This window comes from Carlito syrichta, unplaced genomic scaffold (assembly GCF_000164805.1).
Source record: "Carlito syrichta isolate Samal-C Ts95f unplaced genomic scaffold, Tarsius_syrichta-2.0.1 Scaffold308847, whole genome shotgun sequence".
Classification (NCBI taxonomy): domain Eukaryota; kingdom Metazoa; phylum Chordata; class Mammalia; order Primates; family Tarsiidae; genus Carlito; species Carlito syrichta.
The window spans coordinates 683,664-708,853 of record NW_007252943.1 but is presented as its reverse complement, the minus strand read 5'-3'; the positions used below and the strand labels follow the sequence as shown (position 1 = coordinate 708,853).

Below are 25,190 nucleotides of genomic sequence, written 5' to 3'. Positions count from 1 at the left end.
GATTGCCTGAGCCCACAGGTTTGAGACCTGCCCAGGCAACATTGCAAGACCTCGTCTCTACAATAAATCAAAAACTAGCTGGGCATGGTAGCTCACACCTGTAGTTCTGGCTACTTGGAAGGCTGAGGTGGAAGGATCGCCGGAGCCCAGAAGGTCGAGGCTGCAGTGGCCGGGAGCGTGCCACTGCACTCCAGTCTTGGCGACAGAGTGAGACTCCAACTCAAAAAAAAAAAAATTAGCTGGACGTGGTGGCACACACCTGTAGTTCCAGCTACTTGAAAGGCAGAGGCAGGATTGCCTGAGCCCAGCAGGCTGAGGCTGCAGTGGCCATGATAGTGCCACTGCACTCCAGCCTGGGTAATGGAGTAAGACGCTAACTAAAAAAAAAAAAATCCTTGCCATAAACAGATGTGCTGTCCATCAGGCTTTCTGTTTCATCTCTAGAGTAAGACAGAATATATTTAGCATAATTCTTAAGGGCCCCAGGATTTTCAAAATGCTAAATGAGTACTGGCTTCAACTTAAAGTCACCAGCTGCATTAGGCCCTACAAGAGGGTCAGCCTGTCTTTGAAGCCAGATATTGACTTTTCCTCTTTAGCTATGGAAGTTCTAGATGACATCTTCTTCTAAGAGAAAGCTGTTTCATCAACAGGGAAAATCTGTTGCTTATTGTAGCCACTTTCATCAATGATCTTAGCTAGATTTTCTGGATAACTTGTTGCAGCTTCTCCATCAGCACTTGCTGCTTTACCTTGCCCTTTTATGTGATGGAGATGGCTTCTTTCCCTTAACCTCATGAACCGACCTCTGCTAGCTTCCAACTTTTCTTCTGCAGTTTTTTCACTTCTCTCAGTCTTCATAGAATTGAAGAAGTTAGGACCTTGCTCTGGGTGAGGCTTTGGCTTAAGGGAATATTGTGGTTGGTTTGATCTTCTATCCAGATCACAAAAACTTTTCTCTATATCAGCAATAAATCTGTTTCACTTTCTTATCATTCATGCATTCACTGGAGTAGCACGTGTAATTTTTCCCAAGAACTTTTCCTTTGCATTCATAAGTTAGCTAACTGGCACAAGAGGCCTTGCTTTTTGGCTGTTTTGGCTTCTGACGTCCCTTTCTCACTATGTTAAATCATTTCCAGCTTTTGATTTAAAGTGAGAGACATATGAATCTTCTTTTCCTTTAAACATTTAGAGGCCATTGTAGGGTTATTAACTGGCCTAATTTCAGGGAGGCACAAGGAGAGGGAAAGAGATGGGGAATGACTGGTTGGTGGAACAATTAGAAAACACACAACATTTATCAATTGTTTCACTGTCTTATATGGGTGTAGTTCATGGCATCCCAAAATAATAATAGTAGCTTCAAAGATCACAATAACAGATATAATAATAATGAAGGAGTTCGGTGGCTCAAGCCTGTAAACCCAGCACTTTGGAAGGTCGAGGTGAGGGGATTGCTTGAGCCCATGGATTCGAGAATAGCCTGGGCAACTTGGTGAGACCTCATCTCTACATTAAGTCAGAAAATTAGCTGGGCATTGTAGTGCGTGCCTGTAGTTCCAGCTACTTGGAAGTCTGAGGCAGAAGGATCGCCTGAGCCCAGAAGGACGACACTGGGGTGGCTATGAGCGTGCCACTGCACACCAGCCTGGACAACGGAGTGAGACTCCTACTCAAAAAATAATAATAATAATGAAGAAGTTTAACATATTGTGAGAACTATCAAAATGTGACAGAGACACGAAGTGAGAACATACTTTTGGAAAAATGGCACACAGTGACTTGCTTGATGCAAGGTTGCCACAAACCTTCAATTTGTAAAAAATGCAGTATCTGTGATGCGCAATAAAATGAGATGGGCCTGCACCAAGATCACAGAAGAGCACAGTGCTTGATGGGATTAATGGGGTGGAGGTAGTAACAAAATGGGCACCTGAAGAGAGTAGAGGAATGCTTAGTACAAAATAAAATGACAGTTAACAAGATAATTAAATAGGTACTCAGAACTGCAGTTGCTGAGGATTAATTTTAACTGGCACAATTCTGTTATCAAGATTTCATGCCAGCATTTAGACTTCAAATATAAATTAATGCTTTTCTGGGTTTATCCTTTAATAGAATGAGAAAACTACTACTGCAAGAAGCAACCCAAAAATCCCAATAGATCAGTTTAACTGCTCTTTTTTCTTATTCAGAGACAAGATCTATGTGGCCCAGGCCGGACTCAAGCAATCCTCCTGCATGGCTGGAACTATAGGCACACCCTCACGCCTAGCATGAACTTCTCTCTTAACAGAGTTAAACAACACAGTAGAATTAAGCTGCCTCCAGAAGTTGACCTATTAATGTGGTGGAAAAGTGTGAGAAAGTGCTCTAGAAAAAGATTTCTTTATTATGTTTTTGGAAGCTAAATTTTAACCAGTCTCACTTGCCACTTAGGGTCACCTAGTAGAGTGGGTAAGAGTGACCTTTCACCCTTACTCTGAGTTCTACCTTGGTTGCTACTGTTTGAGCAGAATAAGAGATGTTGCCTTAGCTTTTTGACAATGCCTCATGAAAGACCGAAACACCATCCCTTTGAGCCCCATTTGAAAACCTGAGTAGGACAGGCCAAGTGAGACATGTTTTATGCCCTCCCACTCCAAGTGGTTCCACTCTCACCCAGTTCTTATTACTCCCCGAACCTCTTGGAATGGCTTCCTCCAAAAATCACAATAATCTACCATCTTGAATCTAAAGAACCGAATTCTAGTTCTGTCACTAATGAGGCAAGGAATCTCATAACTCATCTACAAAATAAGAGATGAGATAGTGTTCCAAGATCCTTCTTAATATTCTTATTACTCCGTAAGTGTCTCCTTTTACCTGACTAAAGGATCAAAGCATAAGGCCATGACAGATGGGTTTTCCTGTGAACCTCTAAGCACAAGAGACTAAGGAAACCAAGAAGAAGAAACAAGATCCTCAACTCATTTCAGACTCTCTGCTTAGTTAAGGCTGGCTGGAGAAGGAGGTTGAGACTATAAGAAAACCTAATTGCTGCCATGAAATCCAATCACTCTCCAAAGTGACAAGAACCCAGTGGAGTAAAAGGTAAAGGAGGAGCGGGGAGAAATCGAGGTCCTGGAGCTCTCCTGGGCCCCTTCCATCACCTCCCACATGAGCTGGATTCTGGTACCAGGACCTTGAATCCTCTACACATCAGCATCCTGCTCCCAATACAACTGAACTGGGCAGGCCTGGTGTCCAATCTAAAATTCCACCTTTCATGGATGAGGGCCTGTGTTGGAGATAAGTTCAAAATAATCCTAAAATAAACTCAAGTAAACCATCAAACCATCTGTTTATGGCGGGACATAAATATATCAAATTGGTCATTCTTGTGACAAAGAGGTCTTTTTAGGTGAGATCTGTGACCATCTCAAGAGATAAAATCCAGGCTGCAACCGCTGTTAAAAGTAGTTTTGGCCTAGTATTCCAAAGGCACTATCTCTTTTTTAACAAGACATACCCCCTTGCTGCACTCTTGGGAAAAACAAACAAACAGATGGCAGATAAGAAAGAGCAATAGCTTGTTCAACTTGGTACTAATGCTTCTTACCCACATATTCTGAGAGGAAGACGACAAAGAATGGAGTGACCAGGTCATTAATTCCCTGGACATACCCACTGGCAGGGTGTCGGATGGCCCAAATAAATAGAATTCTTTCAAAGATCTAGGAAAATGAGAAAGAAAGACACGAGTGTTAAATCAGGGGATACACTCCCTCCTTCCATTTACCTACTTCACAATTTATCTCAGAGTTGGTATAGAATTTTTAGGAAAATTTCAAAGTACTGTGGAACAAAGGAAGTCTAAAATACAAATGTTTCTAACATACCAGTTGGGGTAGATACTTCTTGCTCTTTATGTACTTATTTATTTATTTATTTATTTTAGTATCTGGTCACTGTGATATAAAATTAGGGCAAGGAAAGGACAGCAACACAAATGACTTAGAAAAAGCTTTGAATGGATGTCATCAACTCAAACCACCCCATTCTCATTTGTAGGTGCTACTTCGCTATTTCCAAGAATAAGATAACAGAACATCCTAGTTCTGATACCTTTTTCAAAATCTTTTTTGGCCATTACAGGATTTAGAAAGGAAATACCTTCTCTACCACTGCCACTCTCCCCCTGCTGAGAAGGAAAGAAATCTAGATTTAGTTCTAACCCACCTCAACTAGGAACAAGTGACAGACTATACATGCAGAAGGTCACTTCATGTATCAGGACGCAATTCAGACATTTGCTGGGAACAGGGAGTCAAATGAAATCCTAGGGACTCCTACAGCTGGGAATTTGGAAACAGAGAAATCAGCCAGGACCTCCATGGGAAGTCTCTGAGTTAAGCATATTTGCCATAAGAAACCAGGGACCTAGACTGAGGGACAAAGGATAGATCTTTATGGTCCCTTTACAGAGTCCTGCCCTGTCCCACTCAACTCTGACCCCTCTTGCTTTCACTGGACCCTCAGAGCCTCTCTCATCTTCTCTCAGTCTGAGGATCCCACTTCCTGACTTCATCCTGGTGGCCACACGCCTGGGTCTGACACACTGTTGATACTGGCTTTGACTGGGCTGCCTCATGTCTCTGTGAACCACACTGGAGAGATGGTAGAGGGGAGGGTGAGGACATGCAGGTAGGCAGATTAGAGGGCCTCCTCTCTAGCACATGGACTCTGCAGATTCCCAGTCAGTCAGCTCTGGATCAGCCCAAGCAGGTGTGAGGGAGAAAAACTTCCCAGGGAGACCAGCAAAAAGAAAATAGTCATATGGTTTTTGGAGGTGGTTATCTAGTGTAGGAGAGACACAAAGAATCTAGAGACACAATAAAGGATGGTTCCCAGGTCCCCATCATAGATAGTTGTGTCTGCTGTCCAGCTGACAGAGAGAGCTGAGAAACACTTCCACTGTCAACACCTGTGCTCTGCCAGGCATGAGGACAAAGACTTGCCTGGAAGTGAGCTGGTCTCTCTGCCTCCACTAGACTCACTCACTCGCTCTCTGTGGTCGAGGGAAGGGCGTGGCACCCTCACTCATATTAGTCCCAGCACTCTAATGGGACTAATACTCTTACACTCTTTCCTCTCTGTTGCTAAATGACCCCTCCCTCCCCTGAAAATATAGCCCAAGATGGAACCATCATGTGCGAGAAGAGCTCAGGAATTCCCTGACTGACTCTGTTTCCTTGCACCTCTTGTGGCCTGGGTATGTCAGGACACCTCTGTTAAAAAGCCCCTCCAGGTCAGTCTTTCTAAAAGACTTACAAGGGCTTCTACTCCTACTATCAGCCCCTTGTGAGTACACAAGTCCTTGGTGCCTGGCTTAACAATGGCCAAGTAATTGGACGCTTTCTGTTCAGAACCAGGAGACCTGTGATCATCCTTCTCTAGCAAGAATGGGCAATGCAGACACACTCACACTGTACAAGTAGAGGTGCCAAGGAGCTGGAGCCTGAAGAGCACCTCACCTGGTTATGTGGGGAGACTATGGAATCTACACTATAGAAAAAGTCTGGACAATCCTGCCTGATAGAGAGGAGTGTAACACCTGAAGGCTTGCCTATGGCTCTTCTGCTAGTGTGGGTAATTCTGACTTACTACAGTCAATTCTCAAGTACCTGTCAGGTTTGCAAAGCAAACCTTTTCATTTTCAGTATTATTTAGTTCTTTGCTCCTTGGCTGGCATTTTTTACTCTAAGATGACTATCACCTGCTAGATGAAAAGATGATTAAAAAATTGGAAATAATAAAGTTTGAGATTCCATGTTTGTATTCAGGTTCCACTACCAGGAGAATCCTTTAAACAAACTACTTTCCCCGTCTCTAAATTTAAAGCATGAGCAGGTAAAAGATAAGTATCTGAGCATCTCCAAGTTAAAGAGATGCATAAGAGAGTTGAGTCCTGGGAAACTGAATGAGAGGAAACTGAATGAAGGGATACTGAATGGGTTTTAGGGAGAATGAAGGGATCCTGAGGGGTCACCCTCAAAACCTTCTTTATGCTATTTGGTGAGTCATGAGGGATCCCACCAATAGAGACATCTATCTTTAAACAGAATTATGAATATAACCCAAAGCGAAGTAGAAATTATGCTGAGTATTTTTACCACCATCCCTCTCCATTATGAGAACTGAAAGTTCAATTCAAAGAGCACTAACACTCAGTGTTCTCACTACTGTAAAGCTGAAAAGGAAATCCCTAATCTCAAGGAGTTTATAGTTACTGCTTAGGTCAAAAGACAATAGTCCCACTGAGACCTTCCATGTGCTTTATTAATTTCTGAGGTCTCAAAATATAACTACTAATTCTACTTCAGAATACATATCCAAAAGAATTTAAAACAAGAACCCAAACAGATATTTGCACACCAATGTCCAAAGCAGCATTATTCACCATTGCCAAAGGTAAAAGCAACCCATGTGTCCATTGACAGATGAATGGATCAACAGTATGTGTCACATACATGCAATGGAATATTATTCAGTCTTTAAAAAGGAAGGAAATTCTGGCACAAGCTACAACAGGGATGAACCTTGAGAACACTATGCTCAGTGAAATTAGCCAGTCACAAAAGGGCACATGTTATATGATTATACTTATTTGAGGTATCCAGAGTAGTCAAATTTATAGAAGCAAATAGAATGGAGGCTGCTGGGAAAGGGAATTAATATTTAATGGGTACAGAGCTTCAGTTTGGGAAGATAAAAAAACGTTGTGGAAGTGGACGGTTGTGACAGTTGCACAACAGTGTGAATGTACTAACTGTACACACAAAAAATGTAAATTTCATATTATGTATATTTTAACACACACACACACACACACACACTCACTCACTCACTTACTCCTTTCAGCTTGATAAAACAGAGCAAACACAGGAAGAGGAATTCTAAGATGTAGGTCTTCATTCTGTCACCAGGTAGCCTCAAGGCTCTGGGCAAGTTTCTTAACCTCTCATATGCTACTTAGCTCACAAGTGTGTTTGAAGATCAAGTGAGAATGCAAGAGAATGTGCTCCGACACAACCAAAGTTCCATATGTGAACACAAGTTTCTGTGACGATTATCTGTATACCTGTATACAGGTGCCACAGAGCTACAGGAAAAAGGCTAGAAGCTTGAATAATTCCCTCACCTCCTGTACGAGTGGTTGCTGGAACAATGGAATGAGAGGATTCGTCCTTGGAATGTCAATGTGAATCTGAAAAAGAGAAGCCATGTCCAAAAACACAAATACCAGTTTGTTCTTTTGATGAGTTTTCTTTAAAAATGGGAAGTAAAGGGGTAAGAGTTTATCTTATGCTTTAGCTTCAGAAAGAACTGACACAGAAAAAGTTTAAATCTACCAGCCCACATGGAGCATGTCAGCAAAAACTTATTAAACAGTGAGGAAGCCTCCTATAATAAACCATTTACGTCAAATTGCTATAGGCTTCACAACCTAAGAATCAACTGCTTTTCCTATTGCTCTGGAGTCTGTTTCACACTGGGCTGTAACAGGTATGATTCAAGTGTGTACCCCTCTTTCAGAATCTTACTCATTAACTGTCCTCAAGAACTAAAAGAGCTCTGACAGCTGCAAAAACGTGCCCTAACAGGGAATCAGAAAATAACTTGCTTATGAAGCCATGCTGTGTAAGAAGTGGGGAAGGACCAGGCGGAGTTGGCCTTCGGTAACTGGAGCTGAAAGTTCTGATTTCTGTGACCAACGAGGTCACTACAGTTGGTTTCAGCTCGGGGACATCCCATTGCCCAGTCTATCCAAAAGACTATGTCAGCAACAGCAGAGGCTGCCTAATTTCTGGGGCTTGTTGTAGATCACTGCTCACCTCTACCTTCCAGCTTCTGCAAGCACTGGTCTACTCTTCTCTACTCTCTACATGGGATGCTGCGAGTGGACCTTTCTGCAGGCTGTGAGGACCATGATGGGCGATGATGGAAGATGCCCTGCCATGACTACTGATAGCTATGCTTCCTGCAGACAGACACAGGTGCTGAATTGGCACTGCAGTTGCAGGAGAACACATAGTGCCATAGTCCAGAGGGCCCAGGCCACTCCTGAGCAGGCTTGTCTTTCCTCTTGTGTCCCTTAGCCCTAAAAGTCACAGAGCAGTCTGTGGACCAACAGCATTGGCATTATCAGGGAGTGTGTCAGAAGGGCAGGTCCAACCTCAGACCTACAGAATTAGAATCTGCATTTTCTCATAATCCATAAGTGGGATCTTATCAAGATTTCAGATGGTTTGTATGTGCACTAAAGCTTGAGAAACACTGCCACTGACTAGTTCCAAAAAGGTCTATTTACACTGGCTAAAATCAGAGCTGCTGAATAGAAAGAGGGGAAGCAGTTTTAAGAATAAACTTAATTCCTCACCAGAACACTATAATTGAACACTTGGAAAACCTGTAGCCCACAGCACCACTAGGAGACACACCTAAAGAGTATGACTAAAAAGCAAAGAAGCAGCAGATGATTACTGTACCTGTCTGTAGGTATCCTGGTGATGCTCCTCATTTCGAGAGTCATAATACTGCTCAATGAAGCCAAAATATTCCTCCCGCTTCCGCTGCAGGGTCAACTTCCTCCTCTCGGTGTTTGCTGGGAGATAGCCCTATAGACAAGACTGCCGGTTAGATGGGGACAGACATTGGTTGTGTGAATCCATAATTTTTATTTTAGCCTGGGCAGCAACTTGGAAACTAGCAAAGGAATGAAAGGAAACTGCCAAGAGGACAAAGGCAAATCCCTTTCTGGTTCTGGCTACCCTGTGTCTGCCCTCTCCTTAATCGGTGAGGTCCACATGGAGGCAAATGAAGTGAGGTCAACTTTCCCAGGGTTATTCACTCCCTGGTCCTGCATGTGCTGGAGCCTGTGCTGCTGGTGAGCACACTACTGGAGCTGGCACAGCAGAGCAGTGAATGTAGGTCAGTAGGAGGGAACTAGACCCCAGCATGGCCTCCGAGGGCTGTGTGTGTGCGGGATATACTTCTGAAAATCATAGGGATACCCAACCTCTATGGCATACCTCAGTGGCGGGCCATGTAAGTTGGTACCAGTTACACATACTTTTCCAGTGTAATGTCCAGAATTACCAACTTAGGAAGCTCATGGAATCTGTGACAGAGTAACTATGACAACCAGATGGAACTTCTGGCAGCAGCTCCCCTTCCAGTCAAAGCTCCAGGACAACTTTCATTCTTATCCCTCATCTTGATCCACTCTCATCCTTAGATCTTCTGTTCCCCTTCCGTTCTCACCAAACCTACTCTGCATGGCATTCAAATGTATTACAAGTGGCAGGGGCAATGATCACATGATTGCAAGAGTAGGGGTGGCAGAGCAGCCAGGAGAGAGACTTTTCCTTCCCAAGATATCCATGTCATGCATTCCACAATGAGTGCCTAGAGAGCAGGCACTGTGGCTTATTCATTTTTGTATTTGCTCATGGCATCTGGCAGTGTGCCTGGCAAACAGCAGGCCCTCAATAATTCCTTACTTGATGAATGAATGAACTTTACAGACTTAGGAAACCCAAGTGTTCCTATCGCAGCGGCTGGCACAATCCTCTGTACTTGGTGAAAGTGGGACTCCCAAGGCTTCCCAGGGAGGCCCATTTATCAACTCTTCACAGTTACAAAGTGGGTTTCAGTCACTCTGGTTATTCCTACTGAAAAGGAGTAAAGCACGGGGAATGTTGGAGCTTGCTCAAAGCAAGCGCTGGGACCACCCTGTCTCACTCTATTCTTCCTCCTCTCTGTTAAGAGAGTGAGAGTAACTATAGGCAGAAGCCTGTGCTCCCCTACATGTGGGGGAACAAACTCTCAAGAAAGTGTTTATGCAGAGAAATAGGACTACAGTCCCACAGTTCTGTCGTATCCGTAGAGAAGTCTATGGAGTAAGACCAATGTGTCCAAACTAACCTCATCAGGCAAGAAGGGCTGTGTGAGGCTCACGCTTCTCTACACAGTGGTCAGAACTCACCGACAGGAGTCTCCAGGTCACAGGTCGGACCTCCCTGGGAACCCCTGGCCAGCTACACTTTCTCAGTTCATCTGTAAACAGAAAGCAGCCTCATTGGATTAGCTATCCTTGCAAATGCCCTAAGACAAACCACAGCCAGCACTGCCTAATGCCCTCTATCATTCAAGGAAGACCACTATCACCACCACCTGCTCCCCAGAAGCACAGGGAAGAGCCCAAAACAACAGCCCTGAGCAGCAAGGGGCCAAAAACATGGCCCGGCAGCAGTGATCCCATAGCTCAGAGGTGAGAGGTAGCCAGAGCTGAAAGACCCATGGGTGTGGATTTCCATAAGAATCACCTTGAGGTAGGAAGACCAAAGCCAGAACAGCTGCACTAGGGCCTACAGGCCACAGAAACCAGGCCCAGCTCATTTCGTCCCTAATCTCTAGTAATATACGCCTGACTTAATACCTGCATGTCACTGCAATAGACGCCAGATCAAGAGAAGTTAGAAAAGTAAAAGAAGGAAGAATAAAATGCAGTAGCTTCCAGGTCTCTGGAAATTTCAGTCACCTTACTTGAGGCTCACAAGGACTCACCTAAGTCAGTGTTGTGGCTGGAGAGAAGCTGCCGGAATTTTTCTAGGCGAGTTTTCTCCCGGACAGTCATTGGGGGGGCCCCAGAAGCATTCTGGTCCGAGATCCGGGCAACGAGAGGGATGATGGGTCGGAGAGGGAGTGACTGCTGTTTGTGGAGTGGGTTCCTCAGGCAGGTATCACCTGAGAGCATTGAAAAGAGAAAGAGAATGGGCTGTACGGGGAGCACGGATCCTGAGAAACCCTAAACCTAACTGTCAGCATTGTGTCTCCTCCTCCAGGGCCACAGCACGTGTGTGTACACTGCCTGAGGCCCAGCTGGCAGTAAGCAAGGGGGCCAGAACCAACCTACCGTGCTTCACTCACTGCCCACAGGAAGGGCTGCATAATATCACACAGACCAAGGCACTTACGTGCCAACAGAGACTTTAGATGTTACAAGAACTTTTGAGAATTCTTCTGGTCACTGCAGAGAAAAATCAAATGTAGCCAAAGGTCATAGTTTCCTTCCCTGTCGATATCACAGAGCACATAAATGATGACAGTGCAAAGCACGTTGCAATACAAGGAGGTACTGCTCTCCACAAGCTCCGGGTCCCACCTGGCTGCCCCAAGGACTAAAAGGATCAATATCCCTAGCATAACTCTAACCTGTTCGTAGCCCACCAGTGTGCCCGCACACCTAATGAGAAGCTCTGGCCTAAGGCAACCCTGAGTCAGGTGCCTGCAGTTCCTTTGTAATTCTACATTTCCCACCAAAATGAACCCATTTTTTATTTTGCCAGGATATGGCTGAAATAACAGGAACAAAGACTCAAGCTGAATTCTGTCTGGTTCTAGAAATTTCTAAACCAAATGGTGGGTAGAAAGAATAAGCAGTATAGGAGTCACATATATTGAGTGCCTACTATGTTTAAGGCACCATGTTGGTCATTTTAAAAATATACTCTCTCATTTGATCCTTGCAACATATAGTAGGAATGTATAGTTATCTTACAGATGAGAAACTGTAGTTCAGGGAGGTTAAGTAATCTGCAAGTGAGAGCGGAGATATTGCATTAGGTATCTCTGACTCTAAAACCTTTTTATTGCAACAAAAAAAAAACCAAACTCAGTTTCTAATTCCCTCTGTCTTTACTTTTATTTATTTATTTATTTTTAAGTTGGAGTCTCACTCTATCACCCAGGCAGGAGTGCAGTAGCATAGTCATGGACACTGCAGCCTTGAACTCAACCTGCTGGGCTCAGGTGATCCTTCCACTCAGCCTTCCAAGTAGCTGGAACTACAGGCATGTGCCACCATGCCTGGCTTATTTTTGGATTTATTGTAGAGATGAGGTCTTGCCAAGTTGCTCAGGCTGGTCTGGAACCTGTGGGCTCAGGCAGTCCTCTCACCTTGGCCTCCCAAGGTGCTTGGATTACAGGCGTGAGCCACTACACCCGGTCAAGACCTGTAATTTTATATCAATTAACATTCCCTAGAGACAGCTGAAAGCATGGAGGCGGTAAGGTTCGGTGGTAATCACTTGAGGATTTTAAAAATTACTAGCTGGGCACGGTCTGGGTCCAGGGTCAGACGTTCTTCAACTTCCTTTCCATCCTTTACCAGTCAGCCATTTTAACCCTCACTTGCATGGTGGCACTTCCCTCTCCAGGTCAGAATACCATACTTCCATAAACCCATTACGGTAACCTTACGCACAACAATGGATACTTAAAGAGTATACTGAGAGTTCCCAAATGTCTTATAAAACCACCATTCACCCTAGTCAGTTATTGAGGCTAGTTTCCCAAAAAGATACAGATTGCCCTCTCCCTTCATCTCGCCCAACCTGATGGCACACCTGATGGTCAGGGAGTTATGACCTGGTACCTTCAGGAACGTGTGGCTTCCTCCCTCAGGAACAAGAAAAAGGCAATCTTATGTTAGTGGCTATTTCCCAGGACTGAGGAAGTCAAACAACGGTGTCAAACACTTGTGAAATTCAGCCATTAAAAACTTTAAATACATTTGTCAATATTCATAAATCTGACCAGTTCTAAAGCAACGTGCAACAATTAAACCACAAAAGTTTTGTACCCCACCACAGGGAAAGGAAGAAGAGGAGTATGGCAGGCGTCATATGGGTATCAGGAAGTCAAGGCCCAGGTCACAGGGTCAAACAGCCACCAAGGTGGGAGGGGCATGCACAGCTTGTGACCAGTCAGGCTCACTGACATCTATCTCAGGTTTGAGCTTGTCTATTTATCATCTAATGACAGATCTGAGTGATGCCCTAAAGAAAAATCGTTTTTATTTAAAACGCACTGAGGAGATGGCCAAGGCTACGGAGGAGGCAGATGGACTTACTAGAGTTTCTGGATAGCTGGGCGTCACTGCTGGACTTGATGACCTTGTAGCTGGCAGGAACATCGGATGTTGTTGACTGGGACCGTTCTGGTTTTACCCTCAGCTTGCTGTGATTTTCTAGAACTTGGGCTGCAGTTGCCAAAGCAACTTTTGAGTTCAGAGTTTGGAAAGAAGGTGAGGAAAAGTCCTCTTCCTCATCATCGCCAATGTCCCAAGCATCACTGGTATTCCGGGCAAACTCATGAAAACTGGAGGCCTTCTTATTCTTCAGAGGAACTGTGTTGACTTTTGACCGTTCTTTAATGAAGCTTCAAGAAAGGAGAAACCATTATCAAGGAGTAGTCTGACACGTCTGATCACCTTCATTTGCTTAATATTATAATATTAATAATACTAAAAACTACCACTAACATCTTTGAACAAAAACTGCCCACATCCAATCCTCATCTAGATGCATTCAGACCAGCCCTATGTAGGAGAGAACAGATGTAGCAGGGGCAGCAATGATCACCAAATATCCCATGTGTTCTGTATATTCCCAGCCCTCTTGCACTTAGGCAAAGCCATATGACTAGTTCTGGCTAATGGCCTGAGAAGAGAAGTAATCACTTCCAGGCCAAAGTATAAAAGAACAGAGGTGGGTTCTCTACAACCTCTCTTCTATCATGGTGACTGACAAGGTTCCAGAGGGTGACCTCCATCAGCCTGGGTAACTGAGTGATGATGTAGAACAGAGTCTGCCCTCCACCTTTATTTACCCCACTCCATTGTGAACATGTAGCGTCAGCAAGAAATCAACCTTTACTGTGTTAATCCACTGAGATTTCAGAGTTAATTTTCTATGGCAACAAAACCTAAGCTATCCCTTAGAGTAGGATACAAACTGCTGACTGAACAGGAGATAATTTAGGTAGTCCACATATGTGGCATTAAACACTAAGTTCTGAAATGAAAAAGTCGTTCCCTTTTTTGTTCTGTTAAAGTTCTTCTAGCCTTGAGGAAAAGGACTAAGTTTGACACTACTCTGTCTTTAAGACTTTATTTTTTAACACAGTGCCTTAGGATCAGCATATTTGCTAGCAACAGGATTTGGCTTGGAATTTAGTAAGACTGTTTTGTTTTTCATTGTGTATTTTTAAGGTTACTTTTTATTATAGCAAATGTTATTAGTTTTCCATTTATAAAAGTGGTAAGGTTTATTTTAAAAAACAAATCTGAGTAAATAAAAGGAGTATTTTTAAAACTGCATTTAGTAAATATTAGTACAAAATACGGTAAAAAAAATTATAAAGATAGTACATGACTGAAATTTGGGCAACACTAAATTAACCCATTGAGAAAAAGGGGCCTAGTCCTAAGAGTCAATTAGACCACTCAACTTTCCTAAACTTCTTCTGTTTATGTCCAAAGCCCTACTCCCCTGGAAGTCCGGCAGCCTTTATTCTGGTTCTAGGGGCTATCTGGTTAGGAGGTTTCTAATTCAGTCTTATCTAGTTCCCCAAACAGGGAAGCAGAGAGTACAAACTTGTGTTAGTAAAAGTCACGGGAACTGGGGTGCAAGAGGGTGAAAACATCATTAAAATGCCTCAGATTTCCCAGCAAGGCAGGGCAAACCTAGAGTGAAACACAGCTCTGCCAGAAGAGCAGACGTTCCCCCCACTTCCAAGAGATATTTTTTCCCTTTGGGTAGAAGTTGGTGGTCTGCTGATCTGGCCCATCTCCTTGGATGAGTCCGATACTTATTTTATTTTATTTTATTTTGAGTTGAGGTCTCACTCCTTTGCCCAGGCTGGAGTTCAGTGGCATGTATGCTCACCGCCACCCCAGCCTTGAACGGATGGGCTCTGGAGATCCTCCGGAGATCCTTCCGCCTCAGTCTTCCAAGTAGCCAGAACTATAGGCACGTGCTACCATACCTGGCTATTTTTTATTTTATTGTAGAGACAAGGTCTCGCCAAGTTGCCCAGGCTGGTCTTGAACCTGTGGGCTCAACCTACTCGCCTTGGCCTCCCAAAGTGCTGGGATTACAGGCTGAGGCACTGAGCCCAGCCCCAATACTTATTTTTAAAGATAGTTTAAATTATTAATATTGATAAATATAGTCTAATAACTTATACGGCTCATTCAGAAGCTCAGCCTGTAATCCCGCGCCTTGGGAGGCTGAGGTGAGTGGATTGCCTGAGCCCGCGGGTTCAAGAACCGCCTGGGCAACTTGGCGAGACCTCATCTCTACAATAAATCAAAAATCAGCCGGGCATGGTAGCACACACATGTAATTCTGGCTACTTGGAAGGCTGAGGCGGAAGGATCACCGGAGTCCAGCAGTTGAGGTTGCGGTGGCCAGGAGCAGCCACTGCACTCCAGTCTGGGCAACAGAGTGAGACTCCAACTCAAAAAAAGAAAAGGTGGTAAGATATCACTGAGGTGTAATTTTCTTTTTCTTTTTCTTTTTTTGAGTCAGTCTCACTGCCATCCAGGCTGAAGTGCAGTGGCACGCTCACAGCTACCACAACCTCAACCTGCAGGGCTCAGGCGATCCTTCCACCTCAGCCTTTCAAGTAGCTGGAACCAGAGGCATGCGCCACTGTGCCCAATTAATTTTTAAATTTATTTTAGAGATGAGGTCTTACCAGGTTGCCTGGTCTGGTCTTAAATCCCTGGCTCAGGCAATCCTCTAGCCTCCACCTCCCAAAGTGCTGGGATTATAGGCATGAGCCACTGCACCCAGCCAGAGGTATTATTTTCAAACACTAGTCTCACATAGAGCAAAAGAAAAATCCATCATACAAAATATAAAATACAAGATTTACAAGGGTGTGACAACACAAATGTGATAAAACCAAGATCCCATTTTTCACTTATTAAATTAGCAAAGATTTAAAGATGTATTCTGTTCAGTGCTGACCAGGGTATGACGAGACCAGCTCTCTAATACTGCAGAAGAGGTTGTATGTCATATAATCCTCTGGAAAACAATCTGGCAACACATACAGCCCAACCCTTAAAACGGTTCATAATCTCTGCCCATAAGAAGTAATCAGAAATACAGACAGAGATGGCCTAAACAGTTTATACCAGTGTTACCTATTTTGGTTAAAAATTACAAACAACATAATCTAGAAATGGTTAAATAAATTATGGTTTGGCTCCCAGATGAAATGTTACACTGCCATTAGAAATCATATCTTATCAGCTGGGCGTGGTAGCGCATGCCTGTAATTCTGGCTACTTGGAAGGCTGAGGCGGAAGGATTGCCAGAGCCCAGCAGGTCGAGGCTGCGGTAGCCAGGAGCGGCCACTGCACTCCAGTCTGGGCAACAGAGTGAGACTCCAACTCCAAAAAAAAAAAAAAAAGAAATCATATCTTCAATGCTATTTAACAACATTAGGAAATGATCTCAATAAAGTGGAAATAGGGCCCCAAATTATACATTTCTTCTGACCTCTGTATTTTAAAAGAAAGCAAATGCATAGAAAAGACCAGAAAGAAAACACATCAGAATGTTAATAGTACTTATCTTTAGGCTATGGAATTACATGTGATATATTTAATTTCATTTTTATGCTTCTCTAAATTAGACACATTTTCTTTTCTTTTCCGTCGTTCAGGTGATCCTTCTACCTCAGCCTTCCAAGCAGCTGGAACTACAGGTGCACGCCACCACACCTGGCTAATTTTTTAATTTATCACAGAGATGAGGTCTCACCAAATTGCCCAGGCTGGTCTAGAACCCCTAAGCTCAGGCAATCTTGTCACCTCTGTTTCCCAAAGTGCTGGGATTACAAGCATGAGTCACATTTTCTATAATGAACATATTCTTTTTATGAATCAGGGGAATAAGTTGTTTTGTTGGCTTTCATCAATCCCCAAACTAAGAAAGCTCATAAGCCTATGAAATAACAATAGGAAACACACAAGTGTCCAAATCAAAGAAAATAAAACAGGCAACGCAGCACAAATATCTACATATATAGAAATCCACCTGTTAGTCAAAAGGCAAATTACTCAAAAGGTAGAGGCTGCATGTTCTGGACTCATCCACCATGGTTGCTCCTTCTTTGTCAAAGGGGACCCAGGACCCATCACCAGCAGCACCACCTTGGGGTACTTGGGTGGAGAACACACAGGCAGTTGTGTAAGAAAGATCTGTCATCTACAAAATATGCAGAGGAGTCTGTGGTTATTATCAATTTCCTCCAGAGTCTAAATGTACATCAAGATTGCATAAATACGGGAAGTTCTGAGAATTCTTTAAAGAAATCCTCAAATCAAGAAAGTAAATTTTATCTCAGGTCCAAGAGCTGGCAAGGCGCTGATGGCTTAACACAGTGCTGAAGCACACATACACTCCAGATTAGATGAACACACCACAGCAGGAGAGGGTTGTGCTGCTGTCTGGCTCTAACAGATGCCGACTTCCTACGGAAATGAAGGAGGCAAATCAGCTGAGTGGTGGGTACCTGGGTGTTTGCTATGGTTTTTTTTAGAGCTTTTTATGCATTTGAAGGTTTTCATTATATTTTCAAAGTACATGATGATTCAATACACTTGAAGTAGATTAAGAATTGGAATTTACTCAAATGAAGACTTACAAAAAAAAAATGAAAGGACATATTCCAACACAATGAAGAGAAAAGAAGGGAGGAAAGGCTGTCATTCTCTGTAACAGAAAGACATGAGTCAAGACAGACCATTTTGGAGCTGCCAGAAATTACTTTAGGGATACCTAGTTCACAAAATCCAAAACTCAACCAACCAATTTAAAAGTTAATTTTGCCTGAGCCCGCGGGTTCGAGACCAACGTGGGCAATTTGGCAAGACCTCATCTCTACAATAAATCAAAAAATTAGCCAGGCATAGTAGCGCATGCCTATACTTGAAAGGATGAGATGGAAGGATCTCCTGAGCCCAGCAGGTTGAGGTTGCGGTGGCCGGGAGCATGTCACTGCCTTTTAGCCTGGGTGACAGAGTGAGACTCCTACTCAAAAAATAAAATAAAATAAAAGTCAATTCTGTCCCGAGGAAAGAAGACTTCATGGAGGAAGGGCTTTTATTACCCAGAAAAGGGAGAAGTCTAAGGACAAAACAAGATGGGTGAGAACCACCCACAAGAATGAAAGAGGAAAACATGGAGTGAAAAGTTGCCACTCAGAGAAGGCAGAAAAATCTACAGATCAGGGACAAGGAGCAATGATGGGAAGATGTAAGGCTGTGAAGGTTTTCCATGTTAATTAATGTTGCTCTCTCCGGAGGAGATATATAAGTTCATATATATATACATAAAGAAGAATGAACATTTACTGGCTACTCACTAGGTACTAGGCCCTGTGCCAATTTTTATATAAACCCATGTTCTAAGGTAATGCTCATGAATATGCCTATCAGATAGATACTATTATTACTCCCTTTATAGATGAGCGTACTGAAGTTTACTGAGGTCAAGCACAGGCAGTGAAATCTAGACTCAAATCCAGGTCTACCTGACTTCTGAGTCAGCATGTGCTAAACACCTGTAAAAACTAGTTTAAAAGGTGAGGGTCAAGGCCTAGAAGGATCTGCATCCTGGAAAGAGGAGTTGCCAAGTAAACTGTGCAGCGCAGCTACAATTTTTCCCGAGTATACACAGCCGACAGCCCAACTCTCTCGCCTTGCAGGAAGAACTTCCTGTCTACTCAGAACAGGCTATATCAGACTTAAGCGAAGAGGCTACACCTAGGGATGGGGTCCTTGGAAGAGAAATGTCTCCCTTCCCTGTTGACCCTGGTAGTTACAGCAAAAAGTTAATCCAGGGAGTTCCAGCTGGGGGTGCCTTCAGTTTACAGTCCCAATAAATTTATACCTTACTCAAGGTACAAGAATGCCACAGTGTAGCTTGAAGTTTAATCAAGATTATTTAAACATAACTGCAACAAAGTTATAACCAAACTGGCCTCTACTGGAAACTTTTCCCATACCTCCTTGCAACTGCATGCCAAATTAGTCTGGAAAGCACCACATGCAATCACCACAACAACTCTGTGAAGTGAGTCTTACTATCTCTGTTTTATGGATAAGGAAACTATGGCTCTGAGATGTTAAGTAATTTGCCCAAGGTCATGGAGCTAGTAAATGGCAAAGAAAAAGGGATTTTAGAAGTGCAGGTGACACTAAAAACTCCCCAAAACATAACAAACAGCACATATGAGTAAGACTTGGTAAAAGGTCTGTTGATGAGTAGCTTGTTGAATGGTAGCACCCACACCTAAGGTTAGGTTGAAAAAGAGTGGCCACAGTTTTCACTGGTTAGGAACAAAAAAGATCGATCATTCTGTAATTTGATAATCGTACACTGTTTTACTGATATGGCATCCCACTTAAAATTTTTTAGAAAAATGATTGACACTGGTAAGTGACATTAAGCAAGTGGAAACATTTAGGAACTTTCAGACAAATCCAGTCATCTTAGTAACTAGTGTGGCTTCACGTGAACTAGCTTATAACTTGGAACTAGGATCTATCATACTTAGCATCAATTCAGAAAACAATAAATTTAGAAGCTTGTCATACCATCAAGTGGCCAATGGAGCCGCTCGGCAGTAAGACTAGTTTTATCTGAGCTATAAAAATTATTGCAGGCGATATTATCACTAATAGTAATAATTTGGCAAATTAAAGTCAATATTCACAGACAGGAAACAACTTACTGTGCTCATGCAGTTTAGATGATTGAAGACCCAATGTCAAGGCTTCTGCTGTGATGCACACAGTAATTAATAACGGTTTGAAGAGGACCGATAATCATGTAGTAGAGAAGGTCATAAAAATGTTCCAACAAAGGTAATAAAATAAGGGTGATAAATGTTTTATGGTAACAATCTGGAATTGTAAAATGGTCTGGTGCAGACCTAGATGTGGTCCTATGCTTTAGAGTATTAATATAAAATCACCACATACGTGAAAAAGAGAAGCAATTAATTCAGTGACAATGAAGTTCCTCCCAAATAACAAAGTTAGGCAATTACTTCTATTACAAATATGACTACAACTCTGCTGAATGATCAGTGAACATATTCAGTTTTACACCATTAACAGGTGAAAAACAAGAGTATAAAAAGTTTGCCTTGGCAATTTGGGATATAGTGATATTCCTGAAAGTCTGTCCTAAATAATGGCTGAGGTAAAGGTCAGTTGATGCCAGTTGCAGACAAGGTATGGTGACCCTCAAAACCAATGGGACAGTACACCCAGGGCCTTATGTATGGGTGGATGGATAGATTTATAGGTAGTCACATGTTTTTCAAAGGCTGGAAAGTATGCTGGAATGTGTCTATTACCAATCAATACTCCTAGCTGTGACCAGAATGTTTGTGGCTACAAGTAACATAATGATGTTTACAGAGTGAAGACTGTGATGTCAGGACTCTGGACATCTCTGCAATTCTCTTGGCCTTTCCCTCAGAGTTATGAGTTAGTTGCCACAGCTTTCAGCATCTTACTTTCACACTACCACATTCAAAAGCAGAAAACAGGTGAGTGGCAGCAAAAAGAGGTTTTCTTCACAGAATGATCTCTACTGATCAAAAAAGAAAATCTTTCCAAGAACTCTCTCTCAGTAGATTTTCTTTTATAGACCAGAACCAATGAGATGAGCCCATCCTAGACCAGTCACTGGGATTACCAAAGAACTATCATAAAAGGCTTAAACCAATCCTAACACCTGCTCTATGTACATTGTTGCTTACTCACTATCTGAATAAAACTATGGTTCTTGAGACCAGGTGTGGTGACTCATACCTATAATTCCAGTACTTTGGGAGGTTGAGGCAGGAAAATTGTTTGAACCCAGGAGTTCAAGACCAGTCTACGCAACACAGAGGGACCTTGTCTCTACAAAAGTTAAAGAATTCACCAGGAGTGGTGGCATGCATCTGTAGTCCCAGCTACTAGAAAGGCTGAGGTGGAAGGATCACCTGAGCCCAGGTGTTGGAGGCTGTGGTGAGCCATGATCATGCCACCGCACTCCAGTCTGGGAGTCAGTGACAATCTGACTCAAAAAAACAAAAATAAAATTATGATTTTTGAGCATGGAAGTAGCAGGGACAGGGAAGACTATTGGGTAGGTAATCAACAGTGTCTGCACAGTGTTGGTCCATACTGGCCAACAGACCAGAAAGTCTATTCTTGATAAAAACCAAAGGAATTGTAGAATTCATTCTATTAAATGGAAAGACCACACCAATATCACAGAAAACATGCTCCTCCTAAGAAGAGCTAATAAAAGGTACAAACCAAGAAATATTAAAGAAAAGTCTACAGGCCAGGCGTGGTGGCTCAAGTCTGTAATTCCAGCACTTTGGGAGGTCAAGGTAAAAGGACTGCCTGAGCCCATAGGTTTGAAACCAGCCTGGGCAACTTGGTGAGACTTCATCTTTACAAGAAATCAAAAAATTAGCCAGGTGTGGTGGCACGCGCCTGTAGTTCCAGCTACTTGGAAGGTTAAGATGGAAGGATTGCCTGAGCCCAGCAGATCGAAGCTGTGGTGGCTATGAGTGTGCCACTGCACTCTAGCCTAGGCAACAGAGTGAGACTCCAACTCAAAAAAATGAAAAGGAAAGAAAAGTCTGTTGTTTAAATACATGAGATAGCTTCATCCCTTCATTCCATAAATACTCAGTGCCTACTATGTGTCACATGCTGTTCTAGGTGCCAAAGGCATAGTGGTGAATAAAACAAAGTTCCTCCCCTCCAGGAGCTTATACTACAGTGGTTTCTCATATAAAAAGTGTGCATCTTACAAGAATAGCAATCATGCTTCTATAGTAATGCTTCTGAAGATTGTGCCGTCTACATATTTGCTAAACCACAAAAAGAACAAGCTGGTAGAATTATAGGAAGTGTGTTACATATTCAGCTAAGTTCAAAACATTTTTCAAATACTGATGATGCATATTTGACATAACATTTTTCTAGGTGTTCAAAATACTTTAATACACATTCTCTTTTTTCCCCTTTAATTTAAACACTATTTATTTGTTTAGAGCAGTTTTAGGTTCACAGCAAAATCAAGAGGAAGGTAAAGAGATTTCCTATATACTCCTTTCCCCCACGTAAGTGTTATCTCCCTCATTATCAATATCCCCCACCACAGTAGTAAGTTTGTTCTGATAGATGAGCCTATATAGACACATTGTAATCACCCAAAGTCAGTAGTTAAAGTTAAGGCTCACTCTTGGTGTTGTATGTTCTATAGGTTCGGACAAGTATATAATACATGAATCCACCAAAACAGTATGAATCCACCAAAACAGAGTTCTTTCACTGCCCTAAAAATCCTCTGTGCTCTGCCTGTTCATTCCTCCCCTCAATCTCACACCTTGCCAACCACTGATCTTTTTATCGTCTCTATAGTTTTGCCTTTTCCAGAATATCATACAGTTGGAATCATAATTGCACATTATCTTTACTTCTCCACAACTGTGAAGGAAGAAACAATAGGTATTATTACAGAGGCCCCAGGAAGGTAAGAACCTGGGTCTGTCCCTCCTAAACCATCCAGTTTTCATTACAAACTACAACTTTCCTAGAAACAAGTCTCTAAAATTAAGCATGCCCAAAGATAGAGGCCAAAGTTCTTAGAAAATCTGAGAAGATCACCTACCTCCTCATTTAAATTCATTGGGCTCAAGGATGGTCCATGAGCAAAAGGCGTGATAAAGTAGTAATTGGGTGTACACATACATACTCATACATCTTGAATTTGACTAGAGTCTCTGTTATGTTTGAAAATAATTTATTAGAGTTTTACTAGAGAAACAGCCTCCAGGGAGCTTTTTAATCCTACTGTATGCATGCCCGGATCTCCTTGAGTGTGTCAAAGAGAAAGAGGCCCTGAAGAATGCCAGCCTACAATTATATTCTATTTGCCCTAGTAGTCATAGTATAGATGAGGAAAAGGTGGCAAACCTATTCATATTCAAAAAATTTGGAGGGTCATCAACCAACCACCAACCAGTTTCAGGAGCAATACTTAATCAATGAAGACTTTTTGACCATTCTCTTTTGACCAGAGAATCCAACACCAAACCCTACATATACCAGTTCCCAATGTAGGAAAATACAATCTCTAATGTGAGTTCATTCCCATTTTGTAATAGAACTTTAGGAAGTAAGAAGATTGCTCATCTCCTGGTCCAAAATAGGGCAGAAGAGAAGCTAGAAAAGGTCAACATGGAACCTGTCATTTCACAAAATAGGGAAGGCTATGGAGGTGATGGAAGAAGTAGATGCATAAAAGGAAAAATGTCTTGACTTACTTTTTGGTGAGCCGAGGATCCAGAGGAGGATGCTGTGCTCCATACACAGGCTGGATGCTAAAAGCAAGGAAAAAAAGTAGCAGCAAGTTGTTAATTCAGTAAGGAAACTAAATAGGTTGGCTGAATACTATCTGCATCACAAAATTGGAAGGGACTTTGAAAAATTGGTTACCTTCAAGAATAACTATACCCAAGCCATCCCCAAGAGAAAGCAATCTACTTTTTTTAAAAAACACACATCTTTGACAATGTTCATTTTCTCCAGTGAAGTTTCAATACCTTACATACCTGTCAGGAAGTCCTATGTGTAAAGAAGGCAGTGTGGAAAGGTAACAGGCATCAGAGTTGGAGAGAGCAGAGTTCTGGCATCCAATACCACTATGAACTTGCACCCACTTCTTTGACTACTTTAAATCTGTTTTCTCGTCTAAAATGGGAATATCGCCTACCTTAAAGGCTCAATGCTAAAAGACAGTGAAGCAACACTACATATCAAGGGAAGAGTGACATAACGAACTCTCATACACTGCAAGAGGTGTCTAACCACTTCAAAAAACAGTTCGGCATTATCTAGGAAGAATGAAATAGCATATCCTAGGATCCAGTCATTTCACTCCCAAATATATAGCTTAAGAAAAATAGGTATATATGCGTATTAGAAGACATACATGAAACTATTAGGCCAGGCTCGGTGGCTCAGCCTGTAATCCCAGCACTTTGGGAGGCCGAAGCAAGTGGTTTGCCTGAGCCCACAGGTTTGAGACCCGCCGGGCAACTTGGCAAGACCTTGTCTCTACAATAAATCAAAGATTAGCTGGGTGTGGTAGCATGTGCCTGTAGTTCCACTACTTGGAAGGCTGAGGTGGAAAGATCAACAGAGCCCAGCAGGTGGACGCTGAAGTGGCTGTGAGCGTGCACTCCAGTCTGAGCGATGGAGACTCCAACTCAAAAAAAAAAGAAGACATACATCAAACTATTTGAAGAACCATGTCCTCTTGGCCCCAAACTAGAAAATGTCCATCAACAATGAAGAGAAATAAACTGCAGTATATGCATATAATAGAATAGGATACCACACACTGATGACAACAGATGAAGCAGGGCTGTGAGTAACAATGTGAATGGATCTTAAAAATGTTATGCTGGGCCGGGTGCAGTGGCTCAAACTTGTAATCCCAGCACTTTGGGAGGCCAAGGTAAGGGGATTGCCTGAGTCCAAGGCTCGAGAACAGCCTGGGTGACTTGGCAAGACCACATCTGTACAATAAATCAAAAACTTAGCCGGGCATGGTAGCGTGCACCTGTAGTTCCAGCTACTTGGAAGGCTGAGGTAGAAGGATCACCTGAGCCCAGAAGGTCGATGCTGGGGTGGCCATGAGCGTGCCACTGCACTGCAGCCTAGACGATGGAGTGAGACTCCAACTCAAAAGTAAAAAATTTAAAAATGTTATGCTGAACAAAAGAAAAAAGTATAAAAGAATAAATACTGTATGATTCTATTTATACACACTTCAAAAACTGGCAAAAATAATTTCTGTTGTTTAGGGATGCATGCAGAGTTGTAACATCATAAAGAAAGCAAGGAGTGATTAACATAAAAAGACATCGTTCTCTCTGAGAGAAAGGAAGGAGGGGACAGGGAATAGACACAGAAGTTTCTGGGGTGTTCACTTTGTGATTATTCATCAAGCCATCATACCACACATTTGTGTTCACATACTTTTTTGTGATATATCACAATTAAAAGAAAAAAAGGCCAGGTGTGGGGCCTCATATCTATAATTCCAGCACTGTGGGAGGACTGCTTGAGTGCAGGAGTTCAAGACCGCTTAAGCAACATAACAAAACCCACTCTCTACAAAAAATTTTTAAAAATTAAGCCGGGCTCGGTGGCTCAGCCTGTAATCCAGCGCCTTTGGGAAGCTGAGGTGAGTGGA

The 25,190-nt window shown here is 42.6% G+C and overlaps 1 protein-coding gene across 1 annotated transcript in view; it reads right to left on the bottom strand.

The window, feature by feature from the left end:
• Positions 1 to 25,190, bottom strand: part of TBC1D22B (TBC1 domain family member 22B) — an 87,899-nt gene that overhangs the window by 49,788 nt on the left and 12,921 nt on the right. Inside the window, exons 2-8 of the mRNA XM_008066146.2 lie at positions 23,254 to 23,310; positions 12,962 to 13,269; positions 10,615 to 10,794; positions 10,034 to 10,104; positions 8,535 to 8,663; positions 7,187 to 7,252; positions 3,605 to 3,719 (exon numbers count right to left, since the gene is read on the bottom strand). Coding sequence (XP_008064337.1) covers positions 3,605 to 3,719; positions 7,187 to 7,252; positions 8,535 to 8,663; positions 10,034 to 10,104; positions 10,615 to 10,794; positions 12,962 to 13,269; positions 23,254 to 23,310 — 926 coding nt within the window. The remainder of the gene's footprint in view (positions 1 to 3,604; positions 3,720 to 7,186; positions 7,253 to 8,534; positions 8,664 to 10,033; positions 10,105 to 10,614; positions 10,795 to 12,961; positions 13,270 to 23,253; positions 23,311 to 25,190) is intronic.